The sequence below is a fragment of the Balaenoptera physalus genome (assembly GCF_965194825.1).
Source record: "Balaenoptera physalus genome assembly, chromosome: 2".
Classification (NCBI taxonomy): Eukaryota; Metazoa; Chordata; class Mammalia; order Artiodactyla; family Balaenopteridae; genus Balaenoptera; species Balaenoptera physalus.
Window position 1 is genome coordinate 117,381,692 of NC_138883.1, and position 22,399 is coordinate 117,404,090.

At 45.2% G+C, this 22,399-nt stretch overlaps 1 protein-coding gene and 1 pseudogene across 11 annotated transcripts in view; one reads left to right on the forward strand and one right to left on the reverse strand.

Moving 5' to 3' along the window:
- Positions 1-6,438, forward strand: part of NEO1 (neogenin 1) — a 247,610-nt gene extending 241,172 nt beyond the window's left edge. For 9 of the 10 annotated variants that reach the window (XM_082443646.1, XM_082443652.1, XM_082443650.1 and 6 more), the window contains 3 exons: positions 557-820; positions 2,896-3,032; positions 3,827-6,438. In XM_082443646.1, the coding sequence (XP_082299772.1) occupies positions 557-820; positions 2,896-3,032; positions 3,827-3,910 (485 nt within the window). In that variant the 3' untranslated portion in view covers positions 3,911-6,438. The remainder of the gene's footprint in view (positions 1-556; positions 821-2,895; positions 3,033-3,826) is intronic. The other variant, XM_082443653.1, reaches the window with a different exon arrangement.
- A 1,742-nt stretch (positions 6,439-8,180) lies between these two features.
- LOC309655596 (sorting nexin-4 pseudogene) lies at positions 8,181-21,257 on the reverse strand (annotated as a pseudogene). Its single transcript has one exon. The product of its transcript is annotated as a sorting nexin-4 pseudogene (transcript).
- Positions 21,258-22,399: the final 1,142 nt, after the last annotated feature.

Sequence of the window (22,399 nt, forward strand, 5' to 3'; positions counted from 1 at the left end):
TCATTGCGGTGGCTTCTCTTGTTGCAGAGCACGGGCTCTAGGCACATGGGCTCAGTAGTTGTGGCTCGCGGACTCTAGAGCACAGGCTCAGTAGTTGTGGTGCACGGGCTTAGTTGCTCCGTGGCATGTGGGATCTTCCCAGACCAGGGCTCGAACCCGTGTCCCCTGCATTGGCAGGCGGATTCTTAACCACTGTGCCACCAGGGAAGTCCCTTCTTTTCTTCTTATTTACATCTTAATAGACAACATCTCAGGAACCTTGATATGTGCTCCATAGTGAGTACTGTGAAGAACTTTAAATCTATAAAATTGTGACCACTTGATTGTGTAGGTGAAACAAATCCAGCATCTGGTTGACAAAATTGTTGGGGATTCTTAGATTAGACTGTTCTTACTTAGCCTTGACAGTGGTGCTAATTCATGTTCCCTTGGACTAGCATTGATCCTAAGTGCTTATTGAGCTGGTTTCAGGAGCCCTTAGAGGTAGCCAGAACCCTGGAGTGTGCATATGTTCAATGGTAAAATAAATGCTAACATTTGGACTTTCCTGCTGTAGAATCTGTTCGAAACACCCCCAGCACTGACACCATGCCAGCCTCCTCGTCTCAAACATGCTGTACTGATCACCAGGATCCTGAAGGTGCTACCAGCTCCTCTTACTTGGCCAGCTCCCAAGAGGAAGATTCAGGCCAGAGTCTTCCTACAGCCCACGTTCGCCCTTCCCACCCACTGAAGAGCTTTGCTGTGCCAGCAATCCCTGCCCCAGGTCCTCCCACCTATGATCCAGCGTTGCCAAGCACACCATTACTATCCCAGCAAGGTGAGTGGGGACAGCAGCACCACTGGAGGGGCCCTTTGGCTCTGGCTTATGGCACAAGTCACCTCTTCTTTGCAGAGTAACAAAGCAAATGTCCTCCAAGCTTATCCCTGCAATTTCGTGTCGCAGGGTGCATTGCCCCTCACAGGGAGTATAAGGGCTCCTCCTTTGGGAACATATATAAACCAGAGAATAATTTGGTGGGGAGCAAGGGCTGACTTTCTGAATTGTGTTTTGGGTGCAGAGTCCTTGGTGGTAAAAGCCAGTGGCATGGGTATGAACAACAGATCTGGTCTGCCCAGCCTCCTCCCAGAGTTGCCTCACTCCATAGGGTTCCTGCCAGCTGGAGAAGGGTCAGGGAGGCCAAGACTTGGAAACAAGGAAGAACCTTAGGGTGAAGGAATAACCCTGCAGAAGGAAAGTTAACTCCTCGAGTTCACGCAGCTCAACAAAAGCCCTCTCACCTCAAAGGCGTGCTTTCTGCCTCCTCCTCTTTCACATTTTTCTCTATTATGATGGTTTGTTTCAGAATAAATCACTGGTTTTCAAGCTTTCTGGTCTCAGGATGCTTTTTAACTCTTAACAAGCTGTTGAAGCTGCACAAGAGCTTTTCTTCACGTGGGTTGTACCTATCATTATTTACTATATTAGAAATCAAAACAGATTTTAAAACTATTTTATTCATTTAAAAATAGCAATAAATCTATCATGTTAAGATAAATAGCATATTTTTCATGAAAAATAACTATTTCAAAATAAAAATATAGTGAGAAGAGTAGCATTGTCTTATATTTTTGCAGATCTCTTTAATGTCTGGCTTAATAGAAGACAGCTGGATTCTCACACCTGCTTCCACATTTAATCTGTTGCAATATGTTGTTTTGGTTGAAGAAAATCTGGCCTCAGATATGTAGTTGGAAAAGGGAAGATTATTTTTATCACCTTTTCAGACAACTGTGGAATATTCTTTTTTGATACTTACAGCAAAACTCAACAAGTTGTAGTTTCTTATAGGTTTGTTTGTAATGTGGAATCAGAAACCATATAATTATTTGTACTCTGTTCCAGTAAATCCATATATCTTGTACTTTGAATGCATGGACTGAACATCACATGTTGGTCTTTGGAAAGTAATGGTTCACCAAGTTATACAGATCCTCCGAATTTTGATACATTTTGTTAAACAGTATCTAAAAATACATTCATTAATATCACCAACATCTGTAAGTATTGGGAAACTCTCAAGCTCATGGTGGCAGATACAAGTTTTTCAAAATTCTGATTTTTCCCTTTAAACTTAAATTTTATCATTGAAAATAAATACTGTCCATTGTTTTCCCTGAAGTGACTGACTTTACTTCATTCACTTTCTAGAAAATATCTGCCAAATGCTCAAGTCTGAATAACCGGTTTGTGTGTCAGTCTTTCTCTGAACTAACATTGATGTTTCGTGAAGAAAGCAGCAGTTCAGCTCACAACTCAATTACAAGTGCCTTTATTGAAGACAGCTATTATGCTTTGGTGTACAGCAGAAGTATTTTACCCATATTTCCATTTTAGAATATTTAAAAGATGTGTAATCAAGGTTGAGATTTCATAACATAATTTTTGCTACTTCATTAACGATGATCTTAAACTGGCTCTTTTTAAACTTGCAAGTATGCACGTCCATGAATGACTTTACAGTTCGGTGCCACTGCCTTCATTTGTGCTAAGGCTCCAGCAGTTTTACCCACTGTTGCTTTTGTACCATTGGTGGAAGGGCAAAAACTGTCTTGGCGTTATTATGAAAAGAGGTTTGACCTCCCACATATCCTGCCAGCGGCCCTTGGGCCACCACACTTTGAGAGCAACTGGACTAGGAGATGAGCTTTCTAAAGCCAAATGGAACATTTGGCCTCTTGGATGCCCTGCTTTCTCCCTCCTGCCATCTTGTTCCAGTGCCTTTTCAGAGCAGGGTCCCTGCCCTGGGACTGGGTGCGTCCCTCATCCTTAGCAGCATTTGGACCTTGGGTACCTTTGTGAGGTCTAGGGCAGCAGGCTCAGCCACACACCTGATGGTGCCCTTTCCCCCTCAGCTCTAAATCATCACATTCACTCGGTGAAGACGGCCTCCATCGGGACTTTAGGAAGGAGCCGGCCTCCTATGCCAGTGGTGGTTCCCAGTGCCCCTGAAGTGCAGGAGACCACAAGGATGCTGGAAGACTCCGAGAGTGTGAGTTCCCAGGGCCACCAGCCCCGCCAGGATGACTAGGTGCATGTCCCAAGGCCTGAGAGTGCACTGGGCACGCTGATACTCTGTGCTGGCCCAGAAGTGTGAGGCAGAGTCGCTCAGTCACTCATCAGGCGAGCACTGAGCAGCTCCTGTGAGCTGGGGCTGTGCTGAGGGTTTGATCTGCTTGGATTAGCTTGTCACACGAGCCCACCCATCTGCCTTCCTTTTAACTGTGTCCTGTCTCTCTGGTCCTCTTGTCTTGGTTTGAACCATCCACGTGTTCTTTTTCCCCTTAGTCCCCCTTCATGACCTTTCCTGAGCAGGATGCTGGAGAGGAAAGTGCCTGAATGGTTGCTCTCAAAACAAAAACCAACAGGGTCTCTCCTTGATCTTTCACTCCCACACTCCAATAAGTATGTTCTGCCTCTGCATTTCCAGGTACAGGACTCTCTTAGGAGGAGAGCTTGGGGCCCAGAGGTACAGGGGACATACCAACTGTGTTGGGTCCAACAGAGATTAGAAGGGCCAAGTGGCGGGGCCTCTGGCCTGTGAGGTCCTCGTGACCCTGGCAGTGTGGGTTGGAGGAAAGGTATTCTGCAGTGGAAAGAAATGGTGGTTGCTGGCTTGGGCACATCCTGCAACCTCTGATGCTGCCGGGCCAGCAGGGGCTTGGGTGGTCCAGTCTCTCAGGCAGTTTTGTCACTGACCACTTGACGCTTTGATGTCTCTCTGTGGGCCCTCCTTCTGGACGGCCGCTTGGACTGTGCCTGGTAACAGTGTTCTCTTTTCTGTAGAGCTATGAACCAGATGAGCTGACCAAAGAGATGGCCCACCTGGAAGGACTGATGAAGGACCTGAATGCCATCACGACAGCATGACGACCTTGACCGGGACGTGACTCCGGACCTGAGTCTAGAAGTCTTGGGACTTAGCCTTGAAAACAAGGAGTTGTACAGAGCACGAGAGGACAGCACTTGAAAACACAGAGTGAGCAGGCCGCCCAGCCAGCACCCCCGCGTGGGGCCAGCTCCAGGCCTGGCCGCCTGCCTTCTCCTGGTCGGCCTGGAAGATGCCATGTCAAGGCAGCTTCCCTTTGCCTGCCAATACCCTGCAGGACTGGGCACCATGGGCCAAAATTTTGTGTCCAGGGAAGAGGCAAGAAGTGCAACCTCTGTTTCACTTTGTGGTCAGGCTGTGTCTTCATGCTGCGACGGCATCGCCTTTATGGAGTGTAGACGTTGGCATTTATGTACAATTTTATTTGTGTCCTATTTTATTTTACCTTCAAAAGAAAAACACTATCAACAACCAAGGAAGTCTGTGGTGTTCTCCACAAGTGGTTGACATTTGACTACTTGTTTGAATTATGTATGGAAAGTCATTGACAGTGTGGGTTGTTCCAGGGGTTGGCTTGTTTTGTGTTTTTGTTTTTATTTTTGATTCTGAGTCATTGCATCCTCTACCAGCTGTTAATCCATCACTTTGAGGGGGGGGGAGGAAATGTTGCATTGCTGTTTGTAAGCTTTTTTATTTTTTTTATTATAATTATTAAAGGCCTGACTTTCTCCTCTCATCACTGTGAGATTACAGATCTATCTGAATGAAATGTAACATTGAAAAGACTTGTTTGTTGCTTTCTGTGCAGTTGCAGTATTGGGGTGGGGGGTGCTGGGGGGGTTGGGAACTGGAAATTGAGGGGCTGCTGAGGTCCTGTGAATGTTTCAGTCATTGTACTTTCTTCCAGAAGCCTGCAGAGAATGGAAGCATCTTCTTCATTGTCCTGGCATGTCCATCTCTATTGTCACTAAGTTGCAACTGGAGTTTCATTTGGATCTAGTTAAAAATTTCTTCTGTGCAATAGGTGGGTTCGAGGATGTAGCCGCCCTGGTGTCTTGGTCATATCCTGATAAGAATGTCCACGCTGAGGAGTCAGGCGCTGTATTGCAGGAGTGATGCAGGACAGGGCACGAGCCTGGCCGAGTTCCTGGGAAATCGGAGAAGAGGATAGAGACCCTTTCCTGCTGTTACCGTGTGTTCCCTTTGGGGAAGTCGGAGGTTAAGGAGGGAGCTTTGTTCCCATGTAGGACTCCTTGCTTCTCCCTAGTTCCTGTCCTCAGCCAGTCCAGCTCTCACTTCCATGCCTCAGAGCCCCGTGGGGAAGGCGTTAGCAAGAATGAAGCAGGCAGGGGGTGCAGCACCAGTGGGGCTCCCCACTTCTTTCTGAACATTGTTCTGTACGTAGCAGGGGACGGGGACAGCGGCCTCCCCAACTCCCGCACACCATCCCAGCAGCTCAGCTAAGCCCCTGATTTGAACAGGGCAGCAGGAGGTCTCTGAGGTGTGCTGAGAGGCTGGCCACACAAGAAGCCTTTGCCTTTGCAGGAGGTTCTTGTGTACTTTTTCTTAAAAATGTAAGGAGCTGAGGTTTTTTTTTTGGTTTAATATTAAGAATCTATTAAGAAAAAATACAGGACTGACCCTCAGGCATCTTCCCCTACTCCCCAACAAATCCCCAGAAGAGAGTGTGGAAGGCAGTGCAGAAGGCAGATCGAGCTTTGGTTCTGTAGCCAAGAAGAGGTCAGCTGCTGAGAACACCAGTGGGCGCTCGGACCCGCCTGCCCCGGGGCCTGTGCTCTGCCCTGGCCACACAGGCGCCCCACTTGCCTTTGTACCTTGGTTATTTCCCCTATTTAGGTCTTATCACACATTTGCTTTTCTAGAAGATGAACTCTTATTTCTTAACTGGGGGCAATGAAAAGTGCAATGCTGGAACTCCTGTTGCCCTGCTAGCTGGTCACAGAGGATAGTGCCAGGCCGGATTCTGGAAACCCAGTGCACTTAAACTGATCCTGAAAAGAGCACTCTGGACACCAGGAGGGCTAGATTCCCCAGAAACTGTCTTACCTTTTGCCCAAAGAAACATGCTCGGTATTCGGGGCATCCCCTCCCATGAACCCTGATACTTCGGTTACCTCAGGGCCTTGGCACCTGGATACTGCCACAGAACTGGGGTGGGGGGAGGGGCCTATTTTTAAATAACTGTTCAAAGTTGGGGGATTTTTTTAAATTAAGAAAAAGGAAAGTTATTCTGTATTGCACCTTTTCACAGTTTAATACATTTTCTTACATTTTCCTGTGATTTTTGAAATTAAACCATTGTGTGTCTTGTAATGTCCTAGTAGAGCTGCAGACCAGCAGCTTCCTTCAGGAGGATTTGGAGCAAATGTGTCTGTTGCCTTGTCACCTGCTGGAAAGGGACCTGGAGGGCTGCTGGGGACTAGTTTCTGTACACACTTGTTTGGCCTTTTCTGTAGTTGATGCTGTAAACTCTATGGCTTTTTGAAAAACAATTTCATGTTTTTATTTAGTATTGGAAATCCAATACACTTTTTTTAATCCAATCAAACTCTGGTCTGGACAAAGTGTTATTTTCCTTTTTCCCTAGGAAAACAGAACTTCGGGGTCCCATTTCCCATCCTCAAGTGGACTTCACCATTGCCCTCGTCACTGTAAAGGCAGGAGTTCGGAGGGGCGCCCAGGGCGGTGTAGCGGGTGAGCCAGGCGGTGATCTGGGTGTCCTCCAGCCCCAAAGACGAGCCCTGCCCCTGTCCCCACCCCCATGACCATTGCTCCCCTGCAGGGACTGAGAGCCCGAAGGATCAAAGATGACACCTGTCAGAAAGAGCCAGGTGCCCCCACCCCCCCACCCCAGGCAGAAAAGCGCAGCCGTTCCTGAATGGTGTGCAGGCCACGTCCCTGCTGTGGCAGCGTCCTGCGCAGCAGCTCGTCCTGTTGGCGCACAGCCTGGGACCCACGCTAGGCCCGGGCCTCCCCGCCCCCACCTCGCACAGGTGTGTGATGCCTAGAGCGGGTGTCTGCAAGGAGCCCCACCTTTCCCAGGCTGTTTCAACTTCTGACTGCGTTCACTGTGTCTCAGCTTGGGCTGCTGTGACAAAAATACCATAGACTAGGGGGCTTAAATAGCAAACTCTTATTTTCTTACAGTTCTGGAGGCTTGGAAGTCCAAAATCAAGGAAAGGGCAGATGTGGTGTCAGGTGAGGACCAACCTCCTGGTTCATAGATGCTGTCTTCTCACTGTGTGTCTCATGTGGCAGATGGGTGAGAGAGCTTTCTGGGGTCTCTTTTACCAGGGCACTAATCCCATTATTAGGCTCCTCATAGCCTAATAATCACCTTCAAATACCATCATACTGGGGATTAGGATTTCGACATGTGAATTTGGAGAGACACAAACGTTCGGTCCATAACACTCTGTAAGATCTCTCACAGCGTATGAGAGTCTGGGCTCAGAATAGTGAGTGCGGAGCACAGCAGCCATAGGCCTGCCCTCCGTGAATGCGGAGTAGTGTGAGGGCTGGATACAGAGCCCAGCCTCCTTACCAACTGCTCCCTCAGCCCCAGGACTTCATCTGCTCTGCGGCCGAGTGTACTTTATGAAACCCAAATCCCATCATTCCCATTAGCCGTGCCCCATCGGCCTCAGGGTGGAGTCAGCTCCCAGTGCCAGAGCCTGTGCCAGTCTGCCGCAGCCCCAGGCCAGACGCTGTCTCCTTGTGCACCCGGTGTCTAGCAGAGGAAGGCAACCTGGGACACGCCTTTCAGTCTTTGCATCCGGAACACCACTACCCCCGTGTTCTAACAGCCAGAGAACCGGTGGGGACCCTCCTCTGCATCCCTAGATGGAGCTCTTGGCACATTTTACAGTGATTTATCTGTTTTGAGTCTTTTTCCACTGGGCTGTGGACTCAGTGGGGACACAATTTCTCACTCCTCTCTGAAGGCCTGATGCCAAGGGCAGATTCTGACAATAGCAGATACTTGTCTCCCAGAAGGATGGATAGACAGGCTGGAGGACTCATGGCCTGGAGTGTGTGGGAAGGCTTTCCGCATACACACACCCCCTCCCGCTCCCTTAGAGGGATCCTTGTAGGCCCCTAGTGTTACTGGTGCCAGGACCCTCCCATTCCAGCAGCCATGGCCCTTTGGTGTCCTGGGGTGAACTTGAAAGATAACAAAGACCTGGCTGCCTGGCACAGTTATAAGAAATGAGGCTGATACCACAATGATGAACTGGGTGCAAGGATGTCCTCCAGTTGGTTCTAAGACAAACACTATGAACAAAGAAATGCCCTCTTTCCCCAGTCTATCAGCCCCTCCCGAATTTAGACACCTTCCTGCCAGGAGTGTGGTGTCATCAGGAGAGACTGGAGAACAGCACTGAACCAGCCATCAAACTGATGGCGAGGGGGCAGGGGGCAGGGGACAGAAAAGCAGGGCCAGCCCTACCCATAGACAAGGGGCGTCAGACAGGAGGTGCCTGACTCTTCACCTTGGGTCTCCAGCTACCAAAGGAGAGAGTTCACCAGGGAGGGGGAGAGGGGACGAGGTGGGAGAGAGTAATTCAAGGAAATAGTACTTTACATTTTCCATAATCTTTTAAAAGTATGTAATGTTGAAAAAATGTTATCGGTGACTATAATTACCCTCTGAGCCCAGTGGATGATGTTCATCTCAAGATGCTCTTTTACTCAACTATGGATTTGACTGGTTTGTGAAATGAAAACATGGGCCTAGAGCTAAGCTCAGAAGGGGTGAGAGGGAGCTCTTGCTGTGCTATAGTGAGAAGAATTTGGAATTTCCTGAAATAATTGGGGGTGGGGAGGCAGCGGGTGTATCAACAAGAAGATGAGAGAATGAGGGGCAGGTGGGAGGATGCCCGCAGTGGGAAGTGGCTGCCCTTAAGGTGCCCCAAAGAATGTTTTGAAATGAGAAGATGTGAGAGGTAATTTAGTGCGGTTTGCTCTTTGCATCTCCATGACGTAAACCCATCCAACTCCCCAACTCTTGTATAACGTCTGCCATGTGCACAAGGCCTTGCACAAATTACTGGCTTTCTCCCTTCAAAGAAAGGGGCATCTGGGTCGACATGGTGATGGATAGACCACAAGTCTGGCATGGTGATTGAGGGTGACCAAAAATGGGATTGGCTCAGAGCCAGAAGTGACCAAAAGAGTTTAAACCTGAGAGTTCACAGAAATCGGGGCACAGGAGGGCACAAGACCTTTCCCACATCAAGGTATGAGAATCCCAATCCGCCTTATCCAGGTTTAAATAGGCAGACTGACCTCAGCTGGTGTCTGGGTTGCAGTCATCTTACATTTCCACACCCTCCACCTCAGTGTCCTGCAGCAAAGCCCCATCACTCCATCACAGGTGTGCATACAGGTGCCTGACCCTCATCAGTGGCTCTACCTTTGTGGAGCTGGTCTCGCCAAGGAGAATTCTGGGAGCCATTCTAAACTCTTCCCTCAACACCACAGTACATGGCTCAGCAAACCCTGCAGCTCTGTCTCTCAAGTGTCTCCAGACTGGCTCCTGTTGGTCATCTATTGGACAGACTCCTCATCGACTCATCCCCCCACCTCAGCCTCACTGGCAATCCAGCCTCCACACGATTTGATTTTTCTTTCTTTTTTTTTTTTAAATAACACAGTACTTCATTTATTTATTGTATGAGTTTGGCAAACAGCACAAAACTTCAGCAACATTTTAAACATGTAAAAATGTCAAACGCTGAACAGTACTGGAAATCTGTCTTTACATAATTAGTAATAATGAGTACACAGTTAGGGTTCTGCAAAGCTAGCAAAATACCAAGGATGGCTTAGCTTCTGAACATATACCACAAACACACAAAAGCAATATAATTTATCTTTGCAAAAATTACAGCCAAGCAATAAAAAAGGATGTTAGTAACGAAGATACTAACACGTATGTTCACTACGTATATCTTATACATTGAAATGCTACACCTTGTACCCTGAAATGCCATGTGTAGAGAGCCAGGCAGAGTAAATTTAGGCTCATCACGGAGGTTAAGAATTATCTGAGAATTTAATGCTTGTATGTAACATACTCAATTAAAACTTGCTATATACCAATTCCTAGATCACAACAATGCATTTCACTATATATCTGAGAAGTTGAGTCTTCTTTGTTGGCAGTGTAAAATTTTTGACCAGTATCAAAATTCTGGTAAAACACACATTGAAGGCATTTTCTAGTGTATGCAATGTTTGGGGGCATTAAAGAATGTGGGAGAAATTCTTAGATGTCACACTAAGTTTCTGCTGAGCTTTGTCAAACCAAACAGCTCAACTATAAGGCAAGAAAAATTAACCACCCTATAACAGATTAGTGGGTCTTAACCAAATAAAGATAAGAATTCAACCTTAGGAAAAGACTCCCTACATAAGCAGATCTGAAACAGTGGGCAGTAAAATGAACATCTAAAAATTACCTAACATCTTGATATTCAGTCATTGGTTCAGAAGCCTGACAATTTTTTGGTATATTTTATCTAATTAATGTTTCAGAATCAGCACCAGTCCCCAAAACCTCAAATTGTAATATTTAATCTTCATTCAAATACATCCTTTTGTGCTGTATTAACACAACAATCAAATTAAAGCTGAATTTACTCAATTATTATATATTTTTTGTGTATACTGGTAGGAACTTAAATTTTTTTATTTACTTGTGTTTCTGTTTTGGGGCACTTTGACTGAAGAGAAACTCATTTCACAGGATTACATCTTGCTAAAGCATTCCTTAGCATTGGTCCAAACTTGAATTCCCTTTTTGCACATACTGATCTGCATGACTGCATAGCTTATGAGGGCCTCCTTTAAATCACGGTTCTTTTGTTCTTTGAAGCGTTCAATATCAGCCCAAGCATTTCTGACAAATTCTCTGCCTTCCAGATTTTTAGAGTTAAGTTGTTGTTCTCCTTCATTTATTTGTTCTTCTAGCACCTTTATTCTGGCGTCTCTCTGCTCTGGAGTTTCATGACCAAAGAGCTGGGTAGTCATTCCCTTCAAAGAAAATGTTCTCAGGGTCCCAGTTGCCAGTTCCACACACTGCTGCTTCTTGGATGCTAAGTCCTGAGCAGCCATCTCCGAGTCATACTGCGTAAGTTCATGTTTCCTGCACACAGCCCGCATTTTATGCATGGCTTCTGCATAAAAAAGATACTCCTTTAACTGATCTGCATAATGTTCTTCATCTTCCAAAATATCGTCAGTAGAAGATGCATACACATCCCTATGATGATCAGTACTCTGCAGTCCATCACCCATTTCTTTTTTCTATGGCTCTCCACTCACTGAAAACTCGCCCATAATTTTCATGTACTTTATATACACCGTACAGTCGATCTGCTACTCTCGCTCTGACTCGAAGAAGATGTGCGATGACAGAGTGTAGTTCATCACTGTAGTGTTTTAGTTCGGTAAATCTCTTGCCTGGGTTTTTCACTCCGAATGTTGCATTAAGCGCTTTTAACCTGCAGTCTGCCTTCAGCTGAAATCCTGTTTCATTCACAGTCTCCTCCCAGTTACCTACCTGTGTTAAAAACAAATAGAAGATTTTGTCTCTACAGAGGACGGGATATGAAGCAACTCTCAAGAAGAAGTTTTCTAAACCAATTCGTCGTCTTTCCATGAAATCCTAGTCCGTGTTGTCAGCAGAGAGTTTATGCCAAACAAATTCTGCTCTTTCTTCTGGTAAAGGTGGCACAACAATATGTGGATAGTAAACTAAAAGGTAGTTTCTCAACAACTCAAATTCACTCTGCCGCCTCCATAGTGAGTCTGTTAGGACACCCTGACCATCAATATGTTCAACTGACCTTGTTTCAATGAGGTAAGCAGTATATGTTTCTTGCAAGTTCATGGCATTTCTTCCAGTTTGCTTTTCTGCTTCTGAAACATTAATTTCTAGCTTCTTCAACCAAAAATTATTTTCTGTCATTGTGCCGTCCCCGGGGGCCCTCGTCCCGGGCCCCCTCTGCTTCCTCACTGACCACAGACTCCAGCCCAGTGTCGGGGTGGCCCAGCTCTAGGGGCTCAGGCTGCAGAAGCCGCTCGGGATCGGGAGGTGCATGCTCCATGGCTGCGGTTCGGCGCGGCCTGATTTGATTTTTCTAACTCAAATCTGGCCTCTCTCCCCTGCTCAACATCGTGCCATGGCTCCCCTGTCACCTGCCCTGCAAAATAGAATCCAATGTGGCCCTGTCTACCTCTTGGCTTTTATTTGCCACTTAATCTGCCCTTTGATCCAAATTTGGCCCTAGCAGTACAGACCAATTTGCACTTACAGAGTAAGCCATGCAGTCTGACCTCTGTACTATTCCCTTTGCCTCAAATTGTCTCCCTACCCCCTACCCGCAGTACTGGCTTTCTCTGCCTTGTAAATTTCTATTTATCTTTAAACACCCAGCCTAACCGTTCAGTCCGCTGAACCTGATGGTTCCTGTTCCTGTCCTCTGTCTCTTCTAATACACTGTGAACTCCTTAAGGAAAGCAATCATGCTTGTTTTTGTATTCTCCATCCCAGTACCTAGCACATTAGAGGTGTTGACTCAACGAACTTGACAGGTGAGGAAGATGGACTTGCAGTCACTGTGGCCCAGTGCTGGGGGAATTTGACAAAATCCTAATCCTTCCTGAGAGCATGTACTCGGAAAGGTTTTGCAGCAGAGGTAAGGCTGAGCTGAGTCTAGGAATTAATGAGGCTTTCTATCTGGAGGGAGGAGGAGGCCAGTGCAGAGGTAGGAAGCTAACCCACTTCACACGGGCATCAGATACCTTGAGAACAGATCCCAGCCATCCTGCATGGCGCTGGGGCTTCCAGGACTGTGCTAGGCCTCGTGTCACTGGATTAAGTGCCGGGGCCCCAGGATATGGAGGATGCACAGAGCTGCTGCTGTGCTCCCCCAAATCCCTGGGACACCGCAAGGGTAATGCTGGGCCCGGTCGAGCTGCATTTGGTTGGCCAGGTGCCACAGGTGGGGGTCAGTCCAGTATAAGATGAGTTTTTTCCATAAACTCAAACCCCAGCTGAGAATTCTGGGCAGCTTTCTGTAAGCGGACAGGAAGAGCTGGATCTATTCTCGAAGGCAGAATGATGGATCAGCCTCCCATAGACAAAGTTGCCTAGGAAATGGCAAGAGAACCAGCTGATGAACATTCTAGACCAACACACAGGAGGGAACCTGGCTGGAACTAAAGCCAAAGGGATCTCCATGTGGGTGGGTGGGTGGTGTGAAACAAGGAATATTACGGGCCAGTCAGCTTCTAGGGCCAGTTCCTCACCCTAGAAGCTGGAAATCATTCATGGTTTCACAAAGGTTCCCGAAGGCTGACTGCATGCCAGGCGCTGAGGATGCGGAATGAGTATGACCGTCTCTATTGATGTGTTCGCAGTCTAGAGGAGGACACAGACATTCAACAGACAGAAACTACCATCCAGCATGGAAAGTGCTAGGAGACCTGACCAAGTGATCTGGCAAAGTGAGGAAGGAACTTCCAACCATGACTGCAGCCTCTGCCAGTCACAGAGTAAGTACCTGTGAGAATGGTGGGGAATTCACTAGAGAAAGGAAACAGAGTTTCTTCCAGCACTGCTTGCAACTAGATCTGAAAAGCAGGAAAGATTCAGATACTGGCTAAATTACAACAGAACGACTTGTAAATTATTTGCTCAAAAGAAAGTAAGGGATTTCCCCAACAGAGGACAAGAAACAACCCAAGTGGCAAACAAAAAGGGAAGCTAGTGCTTCCCTGGGGAAAAGCCTAATACCAGGAATCTGGAAGCAGGGAGAGGAGCCCTGGGACCTGGAAGGGAAACTTGTGAGAGGGTGGCCCAGGAGAAATCCACCTGTCAGGAAACGAAACCAAGGAAACCTGACTGGCACTGCTGTATTTTAAAAATATGTAGAACTCCTCACCTCCCTTGAGAATTTGTTGAAGATTTTTGTGCCTATATTCATAAGGGATATCGGTCTGTAGTCTTCTTCTTTTGTACTTTTTTAGCTGGTTTTGGTATCCGTGTAATACTGGCTTCATCGAGTAAGGAAAGTTTTCCCTCCTTTTCTACGTTTTGGGAGAGTTTGTGAAGGATTGGTGTTTGTGGTTCTAAACATTTGATGGAATTCACCAATGAGGCCATCTGGTCCTGGGCTTTTCTTTATGGGAAGTTTATTCTGAATTGAATCTCTCCACCTGTTATAGGTCTGTTCAGATTCTCTGTTTCTCCTTGATTCAGTTTTGGCAGTTCGTGTGTTTCTAAGAATTTGTCCATTTTATCTAGGTTATCTGATTTGTTGGTGTACTATTGTTTATAGAGTTCCCTTATGTCCCTTTTCGCTTCTTAAAGGTTAATAGTGATATTCCATCTTTCATTCCTGCTGGTACTTTGAGTCTTCTCTATCTCTGTCCTTTGGTTTTTGGCAGTCAAGCTCTCTCTTTGTGTGTGTGTGTGTGTGTGTGTGTGTGTGTGCAAGTAGCAAGTTTATTTTCTTCGATAAAGAATTAACAGAGTTGGACTTCCCTGGTGGCGCAGCGGTTAAGAATCCACCTGCCAATGCAGGGGCACGGGTTCGAGCCCTGGTCCAGGAAGATCCCACATGTTGCAGAGCAACTAAGCCATGCACCACAACTACTGAGCCTGCGCTCTAGAGCCTGCGAGCCACAACTACTGAAGCCCACGTGCCTAGAGCCCATGCCCTGCAACGAGAAGCCACCACAATGAGAAGCCCACGTACCACAACGAAGAGTAGCCCCCGCTTGCTGCAACTAGAGAAAGCCTGCACCCAGCAACGAAGACCCAATGCAGACAATAAATAAATAAATAAATAAATTTATAAAAAAAAAAGAATTAACAGAGTTAATTTGATGTCCCCCAAATGAGGTAACATTGCAATATTTGCATAAATATTCAAGGAAAACTTTCCTTGAAACACTTATTCAGATCTTTTTTATGGACTGTCAGATCAGAGAAACTGCAATTTCAAGTTTGTTCACAGAAGTCAAAAAATTGGTTACTTGGGAAGTTTCAAAATGGCAGTGTAACCGAGCGGGACCCTATGGGGCCTTCCCTATGGGGCAGACCCTTACCCCATATCCTCTACTTTAACTCCTCTCTGAAGTACCTAGATGACAGTATCTGATGCACATTTCCTGAGTTGTTTCACAGATGCTAAAACTCCCACCAAATGGAAGAAATTAACTATTTGATGACCAGGAGCATGGTAGACCCCAGACCTACTAGCACCTAAGGACTGATGTTAACCCCTGTGACACCACCTTGTTACCTCACGATCAACCAGTTAGAGGATTGTACATGAGCTGATCACATACGCTGGGATGCTAAATGCTTTGCTGAAAGTCATCAGGGAGTTCGGGCTTTTTGAACACTAACTGTCCCGGACTCCTTGTACAGCACCTTACAATAAGTGCTACACTTTCCTTCACCACAACCTAGTGCCTGTAGATTGGCTTTACTGCATGCTGTGGGTGAGCGGACCCAAATTTTGGTTCGGTAACAGCAATTCTATCCCAGAGTCATAATTACCAGGGGGAAGAATGTTCTTCTAGCTAAGAGTTTTGACAGCACTTTAATACTGTGTCCATCCACCTTATACAAAAGCATGTGTGTTTTGCAAAGAGAGTACATATTTCTATTACATCATTTTTGGAAATGTACTCAGTTGCCTTACTGTCTCCAAGAGGGTCAATGGTCAAATTGTCAAAATTTGTCAATTTTGTTCATCTTTTCAAAGAACCAACTTTTGATTTTGCTGATTTTCTGTGTTGTCTTTCTATTACCTATTTCATTTATTTCTGCTTTAATCTTTATGAAGTCCTTCCTTCTGCTTGCTTTGCTTAGTTTGCTCTTCTTTTCCTAGTTTCTTAAGGTGAATGTTTAGGTTATTGATTTAAGGTCTTTTTTTAAATATAGGAGCTTCCCGCTATAAATTTCTCTCTGAGCACTGCTTTTGCTGCACCCCCTAAGTTCTGGTATGTTGTGTTTTTGTTTCTATTCATCTGAATTTACTTTCTAATATTTTTTGTGCTTTCTTCTTTGACCCACTTGCTCTGTAGAAGTGTGTTAATTTCCATATATTTGTGAATTTTCCAAATTTCCCTCTGTTGTTGGTTTCTAACACCATTGTATGATGGTCAGAGAACACATGTTGTATGATTTCAATCCTTTTAAATTTACTGAGGCTTGTTTTGTAGCTTAACACATAGTCTACCCTGGAAAATATTTCATGTGCACTTGAGAAGAGTATGAGTTTTGCTGTCATTAGGTGGAGAGTTCTAGATGCCTGTTAGTTTATATTGTTGTTCAGATTTTCTATTTCCTTGCTGGTCTTCTATCCAGTTCTTCTATCCATTATTGAAAATGGGGTATTGAAGTCTACAGCTATTACTGCTGAACTATTTATTTCTCCCTTCCATTTTGTCAGGTTTGCTTCATGAATTTTGGGGCTCTGCTGTTAGGTGTGTATATGTTTATAATTGTTAATTCTTCTTGACAGATTGATCCTTTTATCATCTTAAAATAGCCTTTGTCTTTAGCAACAATTTTGTCTTAAAGTCTACTTTGTCTGATATTAGTATAGCCACTCCAGCTGTCTTCTGGCTGATGTTTATATGATATATCTTATCACATTCTTTCAACCTATTGTGTCTTTGAATATCAAGTGTGTCTGTTATAAACAGTACATAACTGGATTATATATATAATACATATAAAATATATAATATATATTAATATATCAACAAATAGAATTCTCTTATTAATATATTAATGACTAATGTTAATATATTTATAATTATGTATTTATATATTAAAACTATGTAATATCATTTTGAGAGAGAGCTATATCTCAAACTTATATCGTTTTTTAATTCCATCCTGCCAATTTCTGCCTTTTGAGTGCTTAATCTGTTTACATTTTATGTTAATTTGTTATTTGTTTTCTATAGGTATTTATTTTTTGTCCCTCTGTTAATTTGTTACTGCGTTCTTTTGTGTTAAGTAAATATTTTTTAGTGTACCCTTTTAATTCACTTGTCGAAAGACACTAATTATAAAAGAAAAGTTTGATAAGATGAACATCATCAAAATTAAAAATATTTACTCTTTGAAACACATGGTTAAGAAAATGAAAAGGCAAGCCATAAACTGGGAGAAAATATCTGCAAAACATATATCTTATAAAGGACTTGTATCCTGAATATATTATTTATAATTTGATAATAAGAAACAAATGCCCCAGTGAAAACAAATGGGTAAAGATTTGAACAGTCACTTTACCAAAGAACACATATAGATAGCAAACAAACACTCAAAAAAGCTGCTCAGCATCTTTAGTCATTATGGAAATGGAAATTAAAACCAGGAGTTAACATAACACACCATCTTGAATGGTAAAAATAAAAGACAAGATCAAGTATTGCAAAGATCTGCAGTAACTGGAACTCTCATGCAGTTGCTGGTGGGAGTGCAAAGCAGTATTCCAGCGCTGGAAGGTAATCTGGTGGTGTCTTACAAAGTTTAAACGTATACTTACCAAATGACCCAACAGTGCCACTAGGGAAAAATGAAAATCCATGTACACGTGAAGACTTGAACATGCATGTTCATAGGAGCTTTATTCTTAATAGCCCAACTGGAAACAACCCAACTGTTCACCAGTGGGTAAAGGAATAAACAAATCCTGGCGTATTTGTGCCAGGGAAGGTTGCTCCACAATACACACAACCACATGGACAGGCCTTAAAGGCTTTAGACTGAATGAAAGAAATCAGACACAAGAGATGACATACTTTATGATTCCATTTATATGAAATTCTAAAAAAGGCAAAACTTTAGTGACAGAAAGCAGATTGCCAGGAGTCAGGAGTAGGAGACTGACTGCAAAGGGACGGGAGAGAATTTGGAGGAGTGACGGAAATGTTCATTATCTTAACTGTTGAAGTGGTTCTAAGGACTGAGTAAATTTGTCAAAACCCAATGACCTGTACACTGAAAAGTGGTGACTTTTGTTAAATATAAATAGATACATTAGCAATAGCAACAAAAATAAAAGGTACTAGGAATAAATCTAACAAAATGCACAAACCTTCATGAAGAAAACTATAAAGCCATGTGAAAGATTTGGCAGAGACAGTTAATGCCCAGCAAATATTCCATGTGCTCCCCCCACATAGAGCAGCCTCCTTTGCAGTTACGTTGTGGCCAGGCGATGACCGAGCATGAGAGGAAGTGAGGTGTGTCACGGCCGGAGAGAAGTAGTTCAGAATCCGTCATTTCTTCCAGTTCTCTCTTCTTCTTCCACGTGGTCTTGGAGACCACAGGATCAAGTTGGTATCAGTAAGGATAGTGGTTGCCTGGCCTGCAGGGGAATTTACCTGAGCTGGAATAAATCTTCATTGTGTTAAACCGTTGAAATTTTGGGCTTTTTCTGTTGGGGTCACTAGTGCTAATTGCCCTAATACGAAAGAAACATTAAAGAAGACCCAAATGTGGGGAGAGTTGTACCCCATTCATCCATAGGAATACAAATTTTAATAATAACGTTCATGTAATTTCAAAGCAGAAGTCCACTGAGTTCTTCATGCATCTTAACAAACTGATTGTACAAAGTATATGGTAGCACAAAGAGACTAGAGTAGCCAAGATATGCCTTAAGAAGAAGAAGGTGGCTCTACTAAGATCTACACGCTTTATAAAGCCACAGTAACTAAGACAGTTTGAACAAGGATAGACAAGCTAATGGTACTGAATAGAGAGCTTTGACATAGACCCAGATGTGATATATAAGTAACATTGTAAATTGGTAGGAACAATTGGTTGTCCATATGGGGCAAAAATGAAATTGAACCATGTCCTGACATCATACCCAAAGTCTAGGTCAAGTAGGTTATGTAAATGTGAAAAGCAACGCTTCACAGGTTTAAAAATTAATATAGAAGAATATCTTTATAACAACAGAGGAAGATAGGTTTCTTAAACCAGCAAAAAAGGCACTAAGGAAGTACTAGACTTTGAAAAAAAAATCACTAATCTTGATCTCATTAAAATGTAAAACTTCTATTCATCAAAGAACACCAAAAAAAAGAAAGAAAATATAAGCCATACACTGGAAGAAGATATTTACAACACATACAATGAACAAATAGATGTATGTGTGTAAAACTCTTATGAATCAACAAAAAGACAAAAACAGGAAATCAGGCAAAATACATGAAAAAATATTGCTCAGAAGAGGAAACATAAATGGCAAATGAATATGCAAGAAAAATTCAGCCTTACTAGTAATTAGGGATTTGCACATTAAAACACAATTAGATATCACTAGACTGGGAAAAATAAAGTCTGATGATTGTAATCATTGGCAAGAATGTGGATTAAGAGTAACTCTCATGCCCTGCAGGTGGGAGTGTAAATTGTTAGAACTAGTTAAAACGGCTTCGCATTATCTTGTTAAGTGAAGATTAAGTCACCCTATGACTTAGTTCTTCCACTCCTAGATGCGGAGCTTACATGCTCTGACACATCTGTACCAGGAGCCACAAACAAGAACGTCTGTAGCAACAGTGTCTGGAATAGTGAGAACTGGAAATGACTGAAATATCTGTCTCCCGAAGAACACGTATGTCAGTGGTGGCGTATTCAGATACCGGAATGCTATACAGCAGTAAAGATGAGTACACTATGCTCCATGCATCAACAAGCTCTCAAAATTACAGGACTGAATGAAAAAAAAGCAGATTACTAAAGAATACATACAGCAGGATGCCACTTACATAAAGTTCGAAAATTTACAATACATTCAGTGGTATATGAAAGTGGAAGAGGTATGGCCCACCCTGGTGCAATGAAAAGGTACCTTATTTGTAAAGAAATTTAAAACAATAATAAAACGGACTAACTCAATCTGCTGCTGCTCATCCCCGTGCATCAGCAATTCTGAGCAATACTGTGGACAAAACTCTCCTCCCCACAAAGACAACTACTTCCAATCCCCACCCTTCCACCTTGGTACACAACTGAACACGTTGTTTGGAGACATTTTATTTCTGTAGTAAAAAGTATCATGAGAAGTAACAGGGTGCTAAAATTAAAGTTCAGCTGAGTGGTTTCTCTTGGAGAGCGAGAGAGGGATTCAGATGGGGACCAGCAGATGCCTTCAAAGGTATGCCTTATGTTCTATTTTTTAAACCAAGTGATTGGTGCATGGCTGTTTATCACATTTTTGATATTAAGTATTTATCGTGTTTATCTGTATCTTCTTCTGTGTGTATGAAATATTCCACCCTCAAGAGAAGACTGAGAATGCAAAATCAGCAGGGGGAGGGCCGGGTTGGAGAGGACTCACTCCGTAATGCACTGGGAGCTGCAAACTCAAGAAAGAGTAAAAGGACCATGGTTGACCAGAAAAGGGTGAGGAACCGCTTGGGGGCAGCAGCAGCAGACCCCCAGGCTGAAGCTCAGGGGATGTGGGGGCCTGAACTGAGGGGGAAATCTGGGGAAGCCATGGGCACAGGTGAGGCTTCCAGGAAGCACATGTGGAGTGAGAAGATGGGGGTCACAGCCAGGGGCCCAGAAGCCCTGAGCCTCAGGAGAAAGAACCCTTACTTCTGAGGCTGAGGCTGAACAGAAAGGCAGAGCAGCGAGAGGAGAGCAGGTCCTGAAAGCTGGGGAGGGCTGGTCAGCAGGCCGCACACTGCTGGGAGGGCAGCAGGACAAAGCCGAGGAATCCGCCCTGGATTTCACAGTGAGGGCCATGGAGGACCCAGTTGTTCTGTGTAGAAGAGGTGGGAGCCAGATTGCAGTGGAAGAAGATGTGACTCAGAGGAAGGGAAGTGAGGGTGGGGAGTCCAGACAAATCTCAAGAAGTTTGGCTGAGAAGATGGGAGCGGCAGCTGGGAAGAGACATGGAGTCAAGGGAGGGATTTTATTAAACTTTTAAATGTTCTTTTAAAAATCCCAATCTGGTTTAGCCCTACTAGGGCAGAGAGGATGCCTTCAGACCTTCCCCCGGTGCTGGCAACTGTTAAGCATGGCAGGTTTTCGCTGGAGTCAAAGCAGGGGGTTTGGTGGCATTTCTGGGGGGGCTGGCTGTCTGCCATGGTGGGGAGGAGTATTTTATCACTGACTGTTCAGAATCGCTGGTAGCTGGTGATGGTGAAAGATAAGAGGAAGCAAACCACTTTTAGTCATTTTTATTCTTGTTTTTAAATTCTCTACAGACTATGCACCTTTTCTTGCCTGCACAGACAGACTGCTCCTACCACCCAGCCCTTGGTACATACCACCAATGAGAGGGACAAGGTTTGAGTCGGTGCCCTTTGGCTCACTGTAATTGAGGCTAATTCTTACCCCCTTAGGGTTGTGAGGATGGAATAAGAGAACACGAAAGCACCAAGTGCCTAGCACACAGTAGGTGCTTACTAAGCAGACTGCTGACCTTTTGAAGTCAGGGAACAGAGAAGATAGTGACTGGTGTTGCTTCAGGCCCCAGTGGAGGGACAAGGCCCTGTGTGGGCCTGGGGTGGATCCAGCGTAGGGTCGGTGGGGGTGAGTCTCCTGGATCTACCCCTTGCGGTTTGGCGGGGTCCGCAGCTAATCCCTCCCACCCCCCAGTTGCTGTCTGTCCACAAAGTCCTCCCCATAGACCCAGAGGCCAGGCCTGCATCCTGCCATGCCCTCCCCCTGCACATCCCCGAGGACCCACCGCTGCCTGGGCCGCAGGGGGCAGTTGTCATGGGGACGCAGGGCCTGCTGAGCTGCCTCCTTAGCAACGGGACTCCCAGGCTGGTTACCGTGGCAACAGCATCGACTAAGCAATCAGTGATGGGGATGGGGATGGGGACGGGTTCCCTGCCCTTTTCTGAGGACTTTCCCCTCCGGAGGGCGGGCAACACAGCAATCTTTGCGCCACGCTGGGAGCCCCTGGGACTTCGCTTTTCCAGCGGAGCATCACTGCCTCTCTCCTACACAGCGAGGTCCAGCTCCGAGGGCCCTCGGGGACCCTCTGTGGCCAGGGGTGGGGGAGGCGGCCATCTGAAGGCTTTGCAGAGGGTCTGGGGGTCAGGCTTACCCCTCCTACCGCAGTGGGGAGTAGGTGCCACACCTCCTAACAGTGAGGCCTCTCAGATTCCCCAACCCCAGCAGGAGCCCATGGGCTGTGGCCCCTCTATGGCCGCTCTGAAAAGCAACCTTTTGTCCTGGCCATGACATCCGCCCCCCAGCCTGGTCACCTTTTGTCCCCCAGCCACCCTCCATCTTCTGAGGGCCCATCTAATCAAGCTAAGAGGGCATCTCCCTCTTCAGTATCCAACTGCAGTTCACACGCACACTGACTACCCTCCTCCTTCAGGGAGCACCAAGGAGTCCCAGGGACTCTGCAGCCCCACAGCTGCGGTAGGAAGGACCTGAGTCAGGGTCTTGCACCTACACTAGCAGACAAAGGACACATACTCTCTTT